Source organism: Littorina saxatilis, unplaced genomic scaffold, assembly GCF_037325665.1.
Source record: "Littorina saxatilis isolate snail1 unplaced genomic scaffold, US_GU_Lsax_2.0 scaffold_573, whole genome shotgun sequence".
NCBI classification, from domain to species: domain Eukaryota; kingdom Metazoa; phylum Mollusca; class Gastropoda; order Littorinimorpha; family Littorinidae; genus Littorina; species Littorina saxatilis.
In genome coordinates this window covers 3,779-22,500 of record NW_027126123.1, presented here as the reverse complement: position 1 = coordinate 22,500, position 18,722 = coordinate 3,779, and the positions used below count along the sequence as shown (strand labels likewise).

The following is an 18,722-nucleotide window of genomic DNA, read 5'->3' as shown; positions in this document are numbered from 1 at the left end:
TAGAATGTACACTGTATTATCATTATTGACCGACGTCAACAAACAGGCAAAAAACAAAGGTGTTTGTTTGGTGTTGCTTTTGTATCTAGATCCTCCTTCAGGCGTCACGTTGAGAATCAACTCGTCACAAACCAACCAAGACGTGGTTGTATTGGAACATGGTGCCGTCACGTTCACCTGCAGTGCTACCGGAGGTAACCCTGCTGCTGACGTCACTCTATCAGGTCCCGGCCTGCAGTCAACCCCAGTGACGTCACAAGTCCCACACGTTGTGCCCGACGTGCAGTGTGGGGATAGTGGGTCATACAGGTGTACAGCCCGCAACAAATTCGGTCCTGAGCAGGTCGCGTCCGCTACACTGTATGTCAAATGTATGTAAACGTTCTTGGTTCATTCTTACATTCCTTCTTTTTACATTTAGTCAAGTTTTGACTAAATGTTTTAACACAGAAAGGAAATCGAGATGAGGGTGTGGTGTGTGTATGTGTGTGTGTGTGTGTGTGTGTGTGTGTGTGTGTGTGTGTGTGTGTGTATGTGTGTGTGTGTGTGTGTGTGTGTGTGTGTGTGTACAGCGATTCAGAGATAACTACCAGACAGATCTTCTTGTAATTTTCCATGAGAGTTCCTGAGTATGATATCCCCACAGATTTTTTCAATTTTTTGATAAATGTCATATCCGGCTTTTTGTGAAAGTTGAGGCGGCACTGTCCTGCTCTCATTTTCCAACCAATTTTGTTTTGTAATCTTCGACAAAGCCTGGACTTTGATATTGCACTTCAGCTTGGAGGCTTACAAACTAATTAATGAGTTTGATCATTAAAGTTGTCATTAAAATCGAATTTTAAAATTGATTGCATCGAATTCTTCATCAAATTCTGAATCTAGAAATATATACATGTTATGTTTACTCAAAAAATGTGATCACAATTAACAAAAATAGATTAATTAGTACTACGATTAAACTTTAAGAAATCGATCTAAAAATTATTTTATCTTATTCGTTATCATTTCCTGATTCCAAAAACATACAGATATGATAGGTTGTATTCAAAACAAGCTCAGAAAATTAAAAGAATACAGAAAAGAGCGCTGTCCTGCTAAGCGCAATATGCTACCGCGCTATTCTGGCTAGTCAATTTCACTGCGTTTTGCACGTGGACGGTGAGCGATTTCTTTTTCACTGGGATTGACGAAGCTGTACTGTCTTGGTGTAAAAATGCAGTGCGTTCAGTTTCATTCCGTGAGTTTGACAGTTTGACTAAATATAATAATTTCGCTTCACGCGACTTGCTTTTTTTAACAAGCCTGATTGTCTGTCTGTCTGCCCACCCCACCCCACCCCCACCCCCCTCTCTCTGTCTCTCTTTGTCTCTGTCTCTCTCTCTCTCTCTCTCTCTCTTTCTTATCTCTCTCTTGTTACATTTAGTCAAGTTTTGACTAAATGTTTTAACATAGAGGGGGAATCGAGACGAGGGTCGTGGTGTATGTGTGTGTGTGTGTGTGTGTGTGTGTGTGTGTGTGTGTGTGTGTGTGTGCGTGTGTATGTGTGTCTGTGTCTGGGTGTCTGTGTGTATGTGTAGAGTGATTCAAAGTAAACTACTAAACCGATCTTCATGAAACTTTACATGAGAGTTCCTGGGAATGATATCCCCAGATGTTTTCTTCATTGTTTCGATATGTGTCTTTGATGACGTCATATCCGGCCCGGCTTTTTGTCAAAGTTGAGGCGGCACTGTCACACTCTCATTTTGCAATGAAATTGATTGAAATTTTGGCCAAGCAATCTTCGACAAAGGCCGGACTTCGGTATTGCATTTTAGCTTGGAGGCTTAGAAATTAATTAATGAGTTTGGTCATTTAAATCAAAAAATTGTTATTAAAATTATTTTTTATAAAACGAACGAAAAACAATTTCATCGTATTTTTCACCTTTTTCTGATTCCAAAAACATATAAATAAGTCATATTCGGATTAAAAACAAGCTGTAAAAATTAAAAATATAAAAATTATGATTAAAATAACATTTCCGAAATCCATTTAAAAACAATTTCATCTTATTTCTTGTCGGGTCCTGATTCCAAAAAACATATTGATATGATATGTTTGGATTAAAGTCAAGTTCAGAAAGTGAAAAAGAATAGAGATACAGAAAAGCGTGCTATCCTGCTCAGCGCAACCACTACCGCGTTATTCTGTCTTGTCAATTTCACTGCCTTTGCCACAAGCGGTGGACTGACGATGCTACGAATATACAGTCTTGCTGAAAAATTCAGTTTCATTCTGTGAGTTCGACAGCTTGACTAAATGTTGTATTTTCGTCTTACGCGCGCGACTTGTTCTCTTTCTCTCTCTCGCTTTCGGTATGCACTTTTGGTCCATCTTGACGCCAAGGGTTCCTAATTCTGTCATTTCCAACAGGAAAGAAAAGCACAATTTGGAGATTAATTTTGTATGGCAAGTTGGAATGAAGCGGATTCTTAATATTTGGACGTTGTCTCACTGACTGACACGTGATGCCTAGGTTGAGCATTTAGGCTTGTACATCAATAATTCAAAGAATGTATGGCGCATGCTACATGAATACACTTCTTGAACAAAGTTCACAAATTATTTTTAAATGATCAGACCAAGTATTATGGCAAAAGAGTATTAACCCTTTCACTGCCAGATGTAATAACACAAAATCGGGTCACCAGTTATATTTAGTCATGAGAATGAGGTATCCTACTAAGCCATTGGCTAGTATTTGTGTGTCAGCAGTGACGCATCATTTCTGGAAAATTCCTACACGGAGAAGACGGTTTTACCCGTCCTAAGGCGCTGCGGATGCACAGGCACAGGACGGGTATACCCGTCTTAAGGCAGTCAAGGGGTTAATTGGCAAGAGAACAGCATATAGCGGAGTCGTAAACCACCAATGATACAGACTAAGGCTGTACTAAATGGTGACGGAGGGAGAGTTTCTATGTTAGTACCGAGAATAGTAGGATCATGAAAATCGTGTTCTCTACTTTCACAGGCAAACCCCATTTTTCATCGACAAGACTCCCACCAATAAGATTCACCGGCAAAGCACCCTCTGTCGTTTTTAACGTCACTGCGTATCCGGGACCTACTGACTCACTGACGTTCGGCTTTCTGGGATCTTCAGCAGAAAACAGCGCACCTCAGACTGACTACAAAGGCATCGAATTTGGAAGTTCCTGTCAGGCCGTTAGTAATAGAGTGAATTTGTTCACATGTGTTGTAACGGTTTACAGTATCATCCCAGCAGTAGTTGGCTTTTATCAAGTCACTGCATCAAACCCTGTTGGAAGTACAGCGCTTGTTATCGAAATTCTTTTGCAAGGTACGTTTCATTTATGAATTCATGTAAGCGTAGGCTTAGAATCATACTATATCTAGCATAGACAAGATCCAAGACTAAATGTTGCTTTTTTTAATAAACTTAACCCCCTTCGTGTGTACACGCAAGCACAAGACCAAGTGCGCACGGAAAAGATCCTGTAATCCATGTCAGAGTTCGGTGGGTTATGGAAACACGAAAATACCCAGCATGCCTACTCAACGAAAGCGGAGTGAAGCTGACTATGCTCTCAGAGTATAGTTTGGGGAACCCAAATGGGCAAACGAGCTCACACGTAACCAGAAAATTCTGGAACGCTGAAGAAGAAGAAGAAGAAACAAAAGGCCTTGCCAAAGAGGTACGCGGCGGTCTAGTGACTTTCAAATGTTGTGTGTGTGTGTGTGATTGAAAGTCTGTTCCAATAACAAAGGAGCCATACGTGCCTACAAGACACGATGTGAAAGTCCAACATTTATTTTATTGTGTTCGATACTTCAAACTAAGTTTTCCTTGCTGTTTTTTTCCTTTTCTTTTTTTTCCTTTTTTTAAAAATCTTTTTATTTTTTATTTTTATATATTTTTTTGTTTTTTTGTCTCATCTCTTTTTTCAAAAAATGTGTCGCATTGATCATAATCCGCCATGAAATTTCAGGAATGTTTATGTGAGCACTTACCATAGTGCTCCTTCTTAATGATGTTGTTATATTATCATGTGTCTGTTTATGAATAAAATACTGTTTAAAGGAACATTTATTTTACAAATAAAATGTGCATGATCTATTTTGTGATTTCGTGAGGCAAAATGGTGGATATTTGGTCAAAGCTCGTTCTTTCCATTTCGCATATGGGAAGAGGTGACAATGGGTTTGTAATTTGACATGCAGAGAAATTGTAACTGAAAAGTTCAAAAGTGTTTGCATAGAAGCAATCTTTTGTATTCGCATTTCTTATCCGTGCATGGTAAGGCAACTGGGAAGCGCGACACTTAGCCGTTGTACGTAATCTCAAGGGATGAATACACATACTTCCCTGAAAAAAAATGCATGCCCCCATTACAAGAAAAACTTCAAAACATATATAACAAAAATATTCGACATATATCTTATACAAAAAAATTTAAATAAAGAGACACATCTGCCTAGAGAAAATGGCCAAACGAAACGACGCATTTGACGTTGACATTTCAAATACTTAGATCACAAGTCCTGTAGGCCTACTGTGATATTTGGGAACCTGCTTTCAAATTAGAGTAAATACTACGTACAGTTCATGATTAGCACTTGTCGGGTACAGAACTGTCCGAACGTGGAGTCTCCTTTTTTAGACACTTAGAGGTGTATCTAATCAGAAACATAAAAACTGGTGAGAAAATACTTCCTTCACCATAACATTTTGATTTGGCTTATTTTGCATTAGTGTACCACTATTTTGGCTAGAATAAGCTCAGGTTCATGACACTATTCTTGAAGTTTCACCACTACTTACGCTCGTGAAACCTGGCACGCATAAAGGGGTAAATCGTATAAAAAAAAAAAGAAGAAAAAAACTCATAAACATTCACAACTTCTTATTAAGTGCAGTGTGACATGGAATTGTCTCGAGGCTTCGGTCAATACACTTGGTCATATTGAATTTTCTTTCTCGTATTTCTCACATGTTGTTTTCAGATCCTGAAACCAGTGACCAGAATAACGGGATAACTTCCTCTTCTGCCAGTGGTGTCACTCTTGGCTTGGGTGGAGTCCTTGCTCTGGTAGTTGTCATCAGCGTTGTCTTTTTTGTGTGGGTGTGGAAACGTCGCTGGATTCTTCCCTGTGCAGGTTTGGTGACTCTCACAATTATATAATCTTATCACAAGATCAACAACAACAAAGTACAGATGTTTTGCCTAATAGTTGCCCGGCGTGGGCTTATGTTCTGTACAACAGGTTCTGCAGGGTTTGCACATGCGAGTGGTAGCAAGCTTGTTATCACTATTTGTTCTTAAAAACATACGGAAGCGCTGATATTTTCCTCACATTTTGTCTGTGATATTTTCAGAGTGTGTTGAAACAAGTGTGGAAAAATTGAGAAATCTGCCGGACTGACTTTATGATACATAATTTTGAATACGCGCCATCTGGATCTCTGCTAGTGCTAATAGTGTATCGGATACACGTGTAAACCTCTGGAAATTAACATATTGGAACAATCTAGTCTTGTATTTGTGGATTCAAAATTCAAAAGTCAGCCATTTAACATCTTTTAAAGCTCTAATTGTGTTGGTTCTTGGTGATGAGCGTTTTCTTAACACAGAATGTTTTATCTCAAAAGGTCACACAAAAAACTTTGATTCTGACACTTCTTGTGACATAGAAAACACTTCTCTGGGAATGTTTAACACAGATCTTGAATAAAAGGAGAAATTAAAAGCCTTTAAAGAAACACATTTGAAATGTCGGCCACCTCTGTCCTTAAAAGCTTATTGTTAGCTTGAAATGTTCGTTTTTATATAATTATACTATATATTTTCTATATTTTTAGGCCTGCATGTTATTTCATTTCCTTTTCTTTTGGGGGGGGGGGGGGTCGGCATATAAGAGTGTTAACCTTTCGGACAATTGTTTCTTTATTAGCATTTTGGAAATTCTAGTTGATTTTTATTGATACATTTTTTGTATTGTCTTTTAAGATTTGCATTCCATCAACAACAGCAAACGAGTCCAATATGAGTAAGTATGTTAGTGTCTAAATGAATTAATAATGAAAACAATGACACTATACTTCGAGTGCTTTATTTTTGTTGTCTTTATATTATCAAATCGGAAAAATAAAAGCAACTCAAAAAGAGTGTCCGGTACAATGAGGGAACTAGACTCAATTCTCTCAACTTTCAGTCTCTAAACATTACTTTTAATTGTCAAATGCTTGAGACTAGTTTGAACTCATACTTGTTTCCTCTTTCCGGTATCTTGCTCTTTGTAAAGCACACAGCTTTCAGAAGCAAAGCTGATTGATGAATTGTGTAACAATAACAATGCTGAGCAATTCATGTATGATCGATTCGTGTTAACAGCTTTAACATTTAAATGAAGTCTTATTTACTCCCACAGCTAAAACGTTGGAGGAAACCTCATAAAGCTACGCGTTTCTAACGTTCTGCCGTGGTTATCGTGTCCCTGAAACGCTTTCAACTACATACACTTCTGGAAATCTTCAAAATTGAATTGCAAATTAGGAAAGGTTGTGTTTTAAAACAAACTTGTGACAAATAAAATGGTAAGCTTTTAACACGTATTGTCCAAAGATGACTCACTTTGACAGTGTGTATAATTAATAGGTGTTGCTGTGATCAAATGTGTTCCTGTTGTTAGTTTAGCACAAGTCATCCGTCCTCCATGCCCCCGAGAAGGGTTACAGATTTCATAAAACTTGAACGTGTCTGTCTTTGTCTGTCTGTCTGTCTGTCTTGTTCTCTGTGTACGCCTGTGTGTATGTGCCTTGTCTGCGTATGCCTGTGTGTGTGTGTCTTGAGTATGTGTGTACTATCTGTGTGCGTGTATTGTCATCACTTTTAAAAAGCTACTTTTGATATCGTCCTTGTCCGATTAAAACCTCGTAACTCGATTTTTTGCGAAATCGACTTTTTTACATCAAAATAATCAGCGATTTTTTCTCGATTTTTTGGTTATTCTGCTGAAAGCCTGAGTTCGTTGGAAGTCAGTAAAATATGGGTGCAAAAATACCTCGTATATCAATTCGTCAAAACCGCGAACCAAAATAACACGTAACTTGAGTTACGAGGTTTTTTTTGGTCGCGTGTTTTTCAGTTTTGGCCGATGAAAACCTCGTATGTCGACTTACGAGTTTTCTCATATCAAAAGACGGCGGCAACTGAACCATTTCCGCGAGATACGAGGTTGCGGTAAGATGTCCCTGCACTTTGAGATTAGGTAAAATTCATTTTACACGTCATTGATAACGCTAGAAATACCCAAATTAACGTAAGCACTTCGTACTGAAATGACATATCACTACAATGGTTACTGCTGAAATGGATTTTTTGTTGTAGTATTAATTTTTCTCTTACTGTGTATGGAATTCGAACAGCAAAGAAGGAGTCATTACTTTAGTTTTCTGACTAATCTACTTTATAATTATCTTTAATTCTGATTTTGTTTAATATATATATATATATATATATATATATATATATATATATATATATATATATATATACATGTATTTGTATGTATTTGAATATGTGTATCGGTCAATCTGTCACGTACTGAGGTTCTGTTCTAGTGTGTGAATACAGTCCGTCATGGCTGGCAGTGGATCCTTCACACCTGAAAGCCAACTCTCTTCGATGGAAGATCTTCGGTGGGTGTGTAGTGTGTGTTTGACTGAAAGTTCTACACCATGGGATTTGGAAACTGAACTTATCACAGGAGACAGCACAGTTCTTATCGACTCAGATGGCATTTCATGGGTTTACTGTGTTCACTGCCATGGACAGTTTCATGTGGAATGTATTGACCCAACAACTGTAAAGCACGGCGAGAATTGTATCTGTTCGACTTGTTTGCATTAGGAGTCATGTTTCCTGTGTCTGGTGCAAAATCCGCAGGGCTGAGTAGGGGTCAGTTGATGGTCCAACTTTCGCTTGGGAATAAGTCATTGTTTTCCCGGAACAGTGAAAGTAGTAAAACAAACCCAAAACGCCCTTCAAACCACGGAGAGCCCAGTCAACAGCCACGGACGTCCACATACCATGTCTTGTTATGCGAGGAGACACTCTCGGATGAAGATGGAGCTACTCCACCACACCAAGCAGATGATCTTGAGCCCAGCGTTATGCCTAAGACTGCTGACGCTACCAGTCTCTCTGAAACTGCTGAAGCCAGCTGCACCGCCCTGATTGATACTGGTGGTGATGACATTCACTGTTAGATTGTTGGCGGCAATGTTCACTGCGAGCCCTACGTCTTACACACTGATTTTGAGGATGCCTCAGATCAACAATCGTTATACGCTGCACAGTCAGTTAGTCAAGATGAGACTGATAATATGCCCATACTTGAGGATTCACTTGCAGCAGAGTTGCTGTGTCGTCTATTGGCTGAAGAGGACGACATGATACAGTTTGGTCTGTCACATATGCTCGAAGATACTGCCGCCGTTGAAAGCCCAGTCCCAGGTCCATCAGGCACCGGTAATTGTACTCCACTGAGTGTCTACCCAGATGCCATCGATGATATTGAGAATGATAGTGACTCATCATACAAGCCATCATCTGACGAGTCGGACTCGGACAGCTCAACAGAACACTCTGAAGACAACGAGTCAGAGGCTTCAACGATATGTCCAGCTAATGTTAGCCCGGAACCCGCTTGTGAACGTAACCGTTCTAAACGTCCAAGGAACAAAACTTCGAAGAAGGAAAGTTGGGAGGCTGTGCAAAAAAAGAAACTAAGAATGGAAGGGAAAGCCTACACTGGGTCGAAAACCAATGTAGTGACAAGAAAGAACCAAGCAGAGGAGAAACGCTGCCGTGAGCAAGGACCACCTTGTACTTCATCTTTCTGTCTCAAATCAAAATACAGACATTGCCAGGAAATCATACAAGAGGATAGAACAGCTCTCTTTCAGCAGTTCTGGTCAAACATGGACTGGGGGCAAAGGAAGACGTATGTGGCATCTTTGGTTGATTTTGTACCAACAAAACAGCAAGGGAAACCAGGAACGAGACGGAGAAGGCAGATATTTTGGCCAGCCGAATACGTTGAAGCCATCACGTCTGCAAGAGAAAGTCAACCTTACAAAGTTGTCCAGGTGGACCACACATTCGTCAAGGACTTTTCTGATCTCAGATACTACCAAAGCATTCGGCCAGGGACAGCGTCTGGGGATCCACAAGTGGTTGATATCCGCTGCCTCAAGTACCTGCCTGACGGTACCCTTCACTACAAGCTCCACTATTCTGATGAGTGGCAGCCTTTGCCACAAAGAAGAAGGAGGGCACATGGTGATCCCGGGGTCATCAACCAGCTCTACAGAGCACGGCTGCCAATCAAAGACACAAAGTGGCAGCACCTTCAGCAACCCAAGGAGGTTCTTCCAGCTGACTACCACTACTATTACGACGGCCTACCTCATGGTTGCTAAACTCTTCAAGCACATGAGTTGTGGTACTGCATTACCACTAGGTGTTCAAGAAACTTTCGATGTCTGTTTGCACTAAGATAATATCTGATTTTTTCAATAATTATCCTGTTTACTAAGCCTATAAGAAAATGGTTTTTATTTTGACTTTTACACATTTATGCAAACAAAGAAGTTATTAATTTATCAGCTTCAGTTCACACTTAGTTTTTGTTGATTAAGAACAACGATTACCAGAAGATTGTAAGGATCCTTTAACTCAAGAACGAAGATAAATTGGTTCGTATCATCAACACACAATCAACGATTATGAGGAAATAACAAATTTGTTTGTACTACGTTCTGGGGCCATTGTTTTCCATGTTATGTATGTGAACTTTTAACATTCTTTATGATATGGCTACATTACAAAACCTTGTAAGTCTTAAAAAATGGTCGTGTTTTAAAACGAAAAACTCGTATCTTGCAATTTTGTTGAATAATGGGCGTTTTACATGCTTGAAATTCTATTTGATTATATACATAACTTTGTTTGTGTTTCTAAATCATGTGCAAAAATATTTGGATTTTTTTGATTAAAAGTTATTTTTTTATGACGTTTTTTGTGTTTTTCTCGAAACGCTAAAAATCGAGTTACGAGGTTTCAATCGGACAAGGACGATATGTGTACAGGGCAAAACGCTCCACAGATCAGAACTTTGAAGTTACAGTCACACAGTCCTCTCTACCTAGAGGTAGGTTTCCTTTAATATGGCTAATAATCCTGCGGGTCTCTACACTCGAAAGTCAATCAATGCTTCGCCCCAATTTTTTTTTTTTAAATCTTGTTTTCTCTTCCTTTTTTTTTGCTCCTGAATAAATAAATGGGAGGGGTTGCAGATCCTCATTGCATTGATCGTTTTCTTTTATTTCGTTGAATTTGTTCTTTTGTTTCTAATAATTTATTAACGAGGTGAAATAAGATGCGAATTAGAGTGTCCAAATATTAACATGGTGCAATGAAAATAAGGCGCCATGAACGAAATGAGCGAATACATTATTCAATAAATCAGTCAGTCACTATTCTGGTGTTTACAGGGAAGTAACGGCAGCTAGGTATGTCCTACATTTTTGGCTCACGTAAGTGTAGCCTATGCGATGGTAAACTTTGTCTGTCTGTGCGTGCGTGCGTATGTATGTATGTGTGTATGTCTGTGGTAGAAACTTTAACATTTTTGGCTAAACACCGAAATACTCATTTCACGTGGTTAATTTTCAAGCACCATCTTCAAATTATTGAAGCAATGATCAACATTGTGTCGGCATGTGTGTAGTTAAAGCGTGTATCCAAAGAAAACGGGTGGTGGGGGTTTTTGAAGGGGTACAAGCAGTTGACTGATTTGTGTCGTGTTTGGCATGTAGACGGCAGGATCAGGTCAGGGGTCGCGCTAAGGATTGTGGTCCAGTTCTCACCTCGCCGATTCGCCGGGGAAGACGATTTCATGTTGTTCGGTTTCTAAGCTCCAGAAAAGTAAATAAAGAAGATACCAAAGGGAGATTTCCTACAATTTGATCTGCACAGCGTGTTTCCAATGTCCACGCGAGGAAGAGCTGTCGAAAGCGCGGCAGTCAGTGTCGATCTTGCAGCCGTATCCCGGTAAGTTCAGAGACAGATCTAGTGTCTCCCACTCTGATAACGTGTCACCTACTGTTAATCCGTTTTGTTTTAATTTCTTTTTATTTCAGCAGACACGGATGTCAAACACAGTGCTAGGCAGTCACCTCTAGTGAAATGAGTTGATCTAAAGTGCCTGTAATGTTTGGATGTCTTTGCTCGTGGTTCGATTTATGTGAATTTCAAGACTTGCAGTAGAGTCTCAAGTTAAGTTTACTCTGCCCGAAAAAAACTGTCCACCATTTACTTGAACATGCAGATATAAGAAAACGGAATGAATCTGTTCTCAAAGTCAAAATGATCACGATTTTTTCCTCAGATTCAAAACATGCACTGTCATGGTTTTGTCTGTACAATTTAGTAAGTCTTAAGTACTTTGCAACAACTTCCTTGAACGTGAAAGACAGTTTTTGAATGCTAGATCTGTATCGCGTTTCATTCCAGACTCGATCCTCTCTTTGATTGTAGATCTACTGTTTGCTGTTTACGCACTATCATATGATTCGCTATGTAACGTTTGGTAAGCTTACCTTGCCACAACTTTCTTGTCTTTGTTGGCATTTCTGGCTGTGTTGACCGTCAGAATTATTTTAAGAACCAGGCTGCTGCAGTCGACATGTTTCGCATATTGTAGGGTTACCATGCTGCATAGGTAAAGTGGCTTGTATAACCTGACTATTCTGTTTCAAAACACTGTTTATATTTGTGTAGGTTGTAGTCATCATAACTAATCGCATTTTGCCATTTGTTTTAGAAAGGAGGTTAACCTACAACAAGATCGACGCTATGTCAGATATATGCCTCAGCCACATGAAGACTTCCGAATTGGCGGCATGGTGACAAGTCTTGATGAAAAGTATAGGACTGAGGACAGCAGTGGAAAAAGTGCCCACATGGCAGGTACCTAACCTATTACCCTAGTCATTTTATCTGTTTGCCTTCTTTTGAAAATTATACATGGAGTTGATATGATGCGTTAGTTTTAACTGTGTGTGTGTGTGTGCGTGTGTGTGTGTGTGTGTGTGTGTGTGTGTGTGTGTGTGTGTGTGTGTGTGTTTGTGTTTGTGTGTGTGTGTTACGGAGTGAGTGAGTTTGTGTTATGTTACTGTTTGTTGATTTCTTACGGGAGCCTTGAAGGCTTCGCCTCTTGTTTCTATTGTGCTAAAATTATGCAATCTTTAATTCTAGCTCCTGAAGGTCCATATGAAAGTCTGGATATGTCGGAAGTGGCACAGAGGTCCATCTACTCGGAGATTTCACCTGGTAACAAAGACCTAATGATAAGCGCTCCTCAACAAACACACCAGCAAAAATGCACAGAAATGACCACAGCTATGACCGTAGTATCTGTCATTATTTCAAATTATCATTTACTGTCAGTATATTAGTGTGAGTGAGTGTGTGTGTGTCAGTGCGTGCGCGCGTGTGCGTGTGTGTGTGTGGTTGTGTGCACGTGTGAGTACAAAAGAAAGAGGGAGAGCTACAGAGAGAGCTACAGAGAGCCAAGTGTTTGTATGTCTGTCTGTGTGTGGGTAGGTGTGTTGGTGTGTGCTGTTGGTTGTATATATAAAAAAAAGATCAACACAGTACCGTCTGCTTTGTTTCAGATGTTGCAAAGGCCTGAAGCAAAATATAGAACTAACTACACTGCAGAGAATGCTATTTTGCACACACAGATGGACACATTAATTGGCATGTACAGAGTGTAAGCATGGTTTAAACTTGTGTTGGACTGAAAGTATCATACTAGTACTTCTGCGGTATAAGCGAAAGTAAGGCATGATCTTCTATCCAGATGTACGTGTGTGTTTTTTTTATTTTATTATCAACAGGCAAAAGCTACTGTATAAAGTAAACGCAAAATCTGGAGAGTAACAGCTTTTATTTGTTGAAAGCAGCAAAAGGGCCCGACGTTTTGAAAAGTCAAGCATAATGTGGCAAAGGCGCATCATATTTTTTGCATGGTTTCATATAATGACACGTGGCATACTTTCATAGATAACATTCCACTTGTTCTTTTTTCGGACTTCTACGACGGACAATTGTTTGTGCGGATGATGACTATGGAGAATCTGTATCTCGAAAAAGCAAGGATAGTTTGAAGTTACTGACCTCGACACTTGAAGGTGCACGGATTGAGCCGAATAGCTTTCAGTCATGCCCCATTTGACATTATACCAAATGTTATTCACCTTCTTGCAAGGATTCGAAAATATCAGTTTTATAACGAATGAATATTCATCATTGTCCGGGCAGAAAAGCGTGCCCCTCGATCAGATTCACATCAGGATCCGCACGTGATCTCATTAAGTCAAAAGCCTACATGGAAGTCCCTAAGTCTCCGCGAGAGAAAGAATTCTTTATGTCTTGGGTACTTTACACAAGTTGACACAGGTAATGTTAGTGCATTGTGCACAACTTGCATGAGTTTGTTGTTTTTTGAAATAATTATGTATCGGGTTTTTATTTTCGCATTTTCTTACATGTTTTGATATCAAGACAATTGTTAACAGCCATCGCCCACTCTTTCAGCTTGTTGAACTGTATGTGTTGAACTATTTACCCTACTATTTACAATTGGTGAGTTCTCTTTCTTTAGCTGTCTTATGTGCAGACTTGTTAGTGCCTAATACCCTTCGTGTAAACACGCAAGCACAAAACCAAGTAAGCGCGCACGCAAAAGATCCTGTAATCCATGTCAGAGTTCCGTGGATTATAGAAACACGAAAACACCCAGCAAACAGTCTCCAAAATCGTAGTGTGACTGCCTGAAATGTGGAGAAAAACAGCCATATAGGCTACATAACAGCCCAATCTTGCCCATACGATCGTGTGTGGGAGTCGCAGCTTAAGGGCAGGGGGTACCTTCAAATATACCTTTTTTCTCTTCCAAGTCATTTGACTACAGCATTCATAAAACAGAACTGTTTGTGTTCTCATTTGGTGTGCATTTGATTCAATGCACGTAGAATGATAGTATGTGTGGTCCCCCGAAACATTGCTCTTAGATTGACTTCGTAAAAAGTATTAAATAAAAAATAAGCAAAGCGTTGAATCGAAACATGTTAGTTCACGGATGACAATATAATTTCAACACTGTTCATCAGAATGATTTGACATTTTGCAGATTTGTTTTTGACATTCTGATAGACGTTCTGTTCCAGACGATTTGCTTGAGGAAAAACAGTTAAAGAGATAGAATGTTGACTCTGTGGTTAAACAAATTATGAAAACTGGAAAATGTGTATCTCTGTAACTGTTTTCTTGAGAAATTCCTCTGGAACAAATCATCCATCAGAATGTCAAAAACAATTCTGCAAAATGTCAAATCATTCCGATAAATAGTTTTGAAATCATCTTGTCATCCGTGAACTAACATGTTTTGATTCATCTAAAAGCATATTTTGTTTTTGATCACATGCTATTACTCTACATACACTGAAGCAAAAGCACACCGAATTTTAACACAAACAGTTCTGTTTTATGAATGCTGTGGTCAAATGACTTGGAAGAGAAAAAAGGAGTATATGAAGGTTCCTCCATGCATTAGGAATGTATTAGCTGCCGATGTTAACGTAGTTTGCACAAAACCAAGCATTTTTCCCCCACTGTGTGCGCGTCATGGGGACATGCCTGGTATTTGTTAGTTTGTTTGTTTTTGTGTGTTTTTGGTTTTGTTTATTTTTGTTTTTCAGAAAAGGGTACACTGTTACACTGTTGTTTCACGGGTTTTATTGGCTTATATGGCACAGTCAGAAGAATACATAACCTCGCAACAACAACAAAATGCATCATTAATAAATCTCAAGGGTAAATTTGCCAACGATGACCAAGTCTTGAAGTCTCGTTTTGTTGCTGGCTTAAATGATTAAAACCTGTAATCTAGTTTGAATTATAAAATGCCATTTGGAAGTGATGCCGTTTTTTGTTTTGTTTTGGTCTTTGTTTTTAAGTGACTGCTCTTGCACAGATCTTGACTATTTAAATGAGCTTCTCTCTCTTTCGTTTTGTTGTTAAATAAAATTATCAAAAAACAAAGATGTGAAATCTGTGCTTGATTTGTCTTTTGTAACATAACTCACTCTCTCTTTCTCTCTCTCTCTCTCTCTCTCTCTCTCTCTCTCTCTCTCTCTCTCTCTCTCTCTCTCTCTCTCTCTCTCTCTCTCTCTCAACACACAAACGCGCGCCCGCGCACACACACTCAAATTCTCTCTCTCTCTCTCTCTCTCTCTCTCTCTCTCTCTCTCTCTCTCTCTCTCTCTCTGTCTCTCTCTGTCTCTGTCTCTCTCTCTGTCTCTCTGTCTCTCTGTCTCTCTCTCTCTCTCTCTCTCTCTCTCTCTCTCTCTCTCTCTCTCTCTCTCTCTCTCTCTGTAAGAGATACTTACTATCTGATACTTACAATTTTACGGATCCGGACGAAGCCCTAACACATTGGCTTAGTGCCTTCAATGACATATACGATAAACATGCTCCGTGGAGAATAAAGAGAGTTAGGCACATTGTAAAACCTAAATGGTTTGATAATGATTTACAACATGCCATTGACCATCGCGATTTTTTAAAGTCGGTTGGCAAGGAAGAGGAATACAGAGAACAGAGAAATAAGGTAAATTCACTTAAACGAACAAAAAAGATAAAATATTTTCGTGACCTAGCATCAAGTTCAAAGCAAAACTCAAAGAATATATGGAAGGCAATGAATTTACGAATAAAAAGGCTGCCAGTCATCCGAGTTGTATCAAGGACATATCTCCCGATGATTTAAACACACATTTTTCCAAAATTGCTGAAAATGTGATTAAAAATGACAAGTCCAAATTAAATGATTTGAAAGTTTTAGAAGAATTTTGCAAATCAAAACAAATTTCATGTCAAGCAAAAATTCCCCTTCTTACAGTACCTGAAGTTTTTCACGCACTTACACACCTCAAGCAAACAGGCACCCGGGGGCTCGATGGGCTTGATGGTAGGATTCTTAAATTGTCAGCCCCCGTAATTTCTGAAACACTTACCTACATTTACAATCTCTGTTTAGACAAAAAATATTTTCCAGTCGCCCTGAAACAGGCTAAAGTCATTCCTCTGTTTAAATCAGGTGACAAAAGAGACCCCTCAAATTATAGGCCAATTTCCATTTTGTCTGTGTTATCAAAACCACTGGAAAAGCATATCAACAAACACATCCTAACACATTTCAACCAAAACAACTTATTCCATCCTAAACAATCAGGATTTAGAGCTAAGCTAAGCATTCCTGCCACACTGCCTTAATCTCTCTTGTTGATCAGTGGTTGGACAAAATAAACGATAATGAATTCTGTGGTGCCATTTTCGTAGACTTTGCAAAAGCCTTTGACGTAATTGATCACACATTATTGCTTAGAAAATTCGGTTTGTATGGCGTCGGATATGATACTATCAATCTTGTTAGTTCATTCCTCTCTGACCGACAACAGACAGTTCTTACAAACACTAGAGCATCGAGCATGCAAGCTGTAGATTACGGTGTACCACAAGGATCGGTATTAGGACCTCTGCTCTTCTCAATATATGTTAATGACCTCCCCCTTTATATTCAACATTTATGTGAACTTTTTGCAGATGATACCACAATTCACTCCAGTAACAAAAATTTAACTCGCTTATCAGAATCCCTCCAAGGAAGTCTAAACCAGCTGACAGAATGGACTGACCTAAATCACATGTCTCTTAACCCAAAGAAAACCAAATATATGATAATTACAACTAGACAAAAACGACAGAATTTTACCTCAACTGGTCCCGATTTAATGATTGACGGCAATATAGTGGAAAAAGTCGACCATCACAAAGTTCTAGGTGTCCACATCGATAACAACCTGTCTTGGTCAACTCACATTGAACAACTTAGTAAATTAGTGTCAAAGAAAGTGTATCTCTTATCTAGAATAAAACACTTCCTTAATTGTCAAGCCAGGAAGTTATTTTTCACTGCTCATATTCAGTCTCTTATTGATTACGCATCCACTCTATGGGACTCTGCAAGTGATAATTCCCTAAAGCTACTCAGCAGATTACACAAAAGAGCGCTAAAAGTAGTATTACTCAAACAGACTACTCTCACCGACTCAGACTACATCAACATAGGGGTCCTACCTCTAAAGTCAAGAATGAATTACAACAAAGGAATAATGATGCATAACATTATGACAGAAAATGCACCCGAAACCATTTGCTCAAAGTTCTCTTTGAAGAATTCGCACCACTTTATAAAACTAAACACTCCTCTTCCTAGGATAGACCTATTTAAATCAAGTCTTGTTTATTCAGGAAGCAGCCTCTGGAACGCTCTTCCGGACGCCCTGCGGCAATCCACCAACACGGATTCTTTTAGAACCAAATATTCTTTCCATTTAATGAACTCTATGAACAAATAAACTTGATTGATGTTTTCTTTGTATACAGTTGTTCATTATCGGAATTATGGTTTATTGTGACAAAATCACGAAGATTTGGCTCTGTAATACATTGTTTTGCTGAGCTAATGTATTGTTGGGTTACTTTCCGTTTATCTTCATTGCTTTACACCCAATTTTGAACACTACCTTATGATCTACAATGCTTCTACATAATGCGCTTCATGTACATAAACTTATATGTTCTACCATTAATGTGTTTGTTTTTTTGTTTTTGTTTTTTTTCCTAGTCATAGTTATAGTAAAATAGTTTAGTCCCTCTTTAGGGCGAGGGCCAGATGCAAAAAAGCATATCTATGCTTATTCTTGTCACCCTCGAAAAATAAAGATTTGTCATTGTCATTGTCATTGTCATTGTCATTGTCTCTCTCTCTCTCTCTCTCTCTCTCTCTCTCTCTCTCTCTCTCTCTCTCTCTCTCTCTCTCTCTCTCTCTCTCTCTCTCTCTCTCTCTCTCTCTCTCTAATGACGAAGAAACATATATGTGAAAAAATAACGACAGAAAAACAAAATGTGAAAGACTTTAAGTACAAATAGCACCGCAGACCATACAAATAAGTTATGAGGAAAAGCTGTTAATGATCTCAGCATTTCTCTCTCTCTTACAAACAAACACACAAACGCGCGCCCGCGCACACACACTCAAATTCTCTCTCTCTCTCTCTCTCTCTCTCTCTCTCTCTCTCTCTCTCTCTCTCTCTCTCTCTCTCTCTCTCTCTCTCTCTCTCTCTCTCTCTCTCTGTCTCTCTCTCTCTCTCTGTCTCTCTCTCTCTCTCTCTCTCTCTCTCTCTCTCTCTCTCTCTCTCTCTCTCTCTCTCTCTCTCTGTAAGACGTGTATATGTGTAAAATTCCCTTAACCCACATCCCCTCTTCCCTGGTTTGTATATGGGCCAATGGCCATATGTACAATAAACCATCCAAAAGTCAAAAGTCAAAGTCTCTCTCTCTCTCTCTCTCTCTCTCTCTCTCTCGCTCTCTCTCTTTCTCTCATACTTTCTCTCTCTCTCTCTCTCTCTCTCTCTCTCTCTCTCTCTCTCTCTCTCTCTCTCTCTCTCTCTCTCTCTCTCTCTCTCTCTCTCTTTCTCCCTCTCCTTCATTCTCTCTCTTTCAATAATCACCTCTCAT

The 18,722-nt window shown here is 39.2% G+C and overlaps 1 protein-coding gene across 1 annotated transcript in view; it reads left to right on the top strand.

The window, feature by feature from the left end:
* Positions 1–15,060, top strand: part of LOC138954565 (cell adhesion molecule CEACAM1-like) — a 16,424-nt gene extending 1,364 nt beyond the window's left edge. Inside the window, exons 3-9 of the mRNA XM_070326377.1 lie at positions 90–371; positions 3,020–3,349; positions 5,014–5,166; positions 6,018–6,057; positions 10,163–10,224; positions 12,333–12,407; positions 12,752–15,060. Coding sequence (XP_070182478.1) covers positions 90–371; positions 3,020–3,349; positions 5,014–5,166; positions 6,018–6,057; positions 10,163–10,224; positions 12,333–12,407; positions 12,752–12,768 — 959 coding nt within the window. The 3' untranslated portion in view covers positions 12,769–15,060. The remainder of the gene's footprint in view (positions 1–89; positions 372–3,019; positions 3,350–5,013; positions 5,167–6,017; positions 6,058–10,162; positions 10,225–12,332; positions 12,408–12,751) is intronic.
* The last annotated feature ends 3,662 nt before the right edge of the window (positions 15,061–18,722 follow it).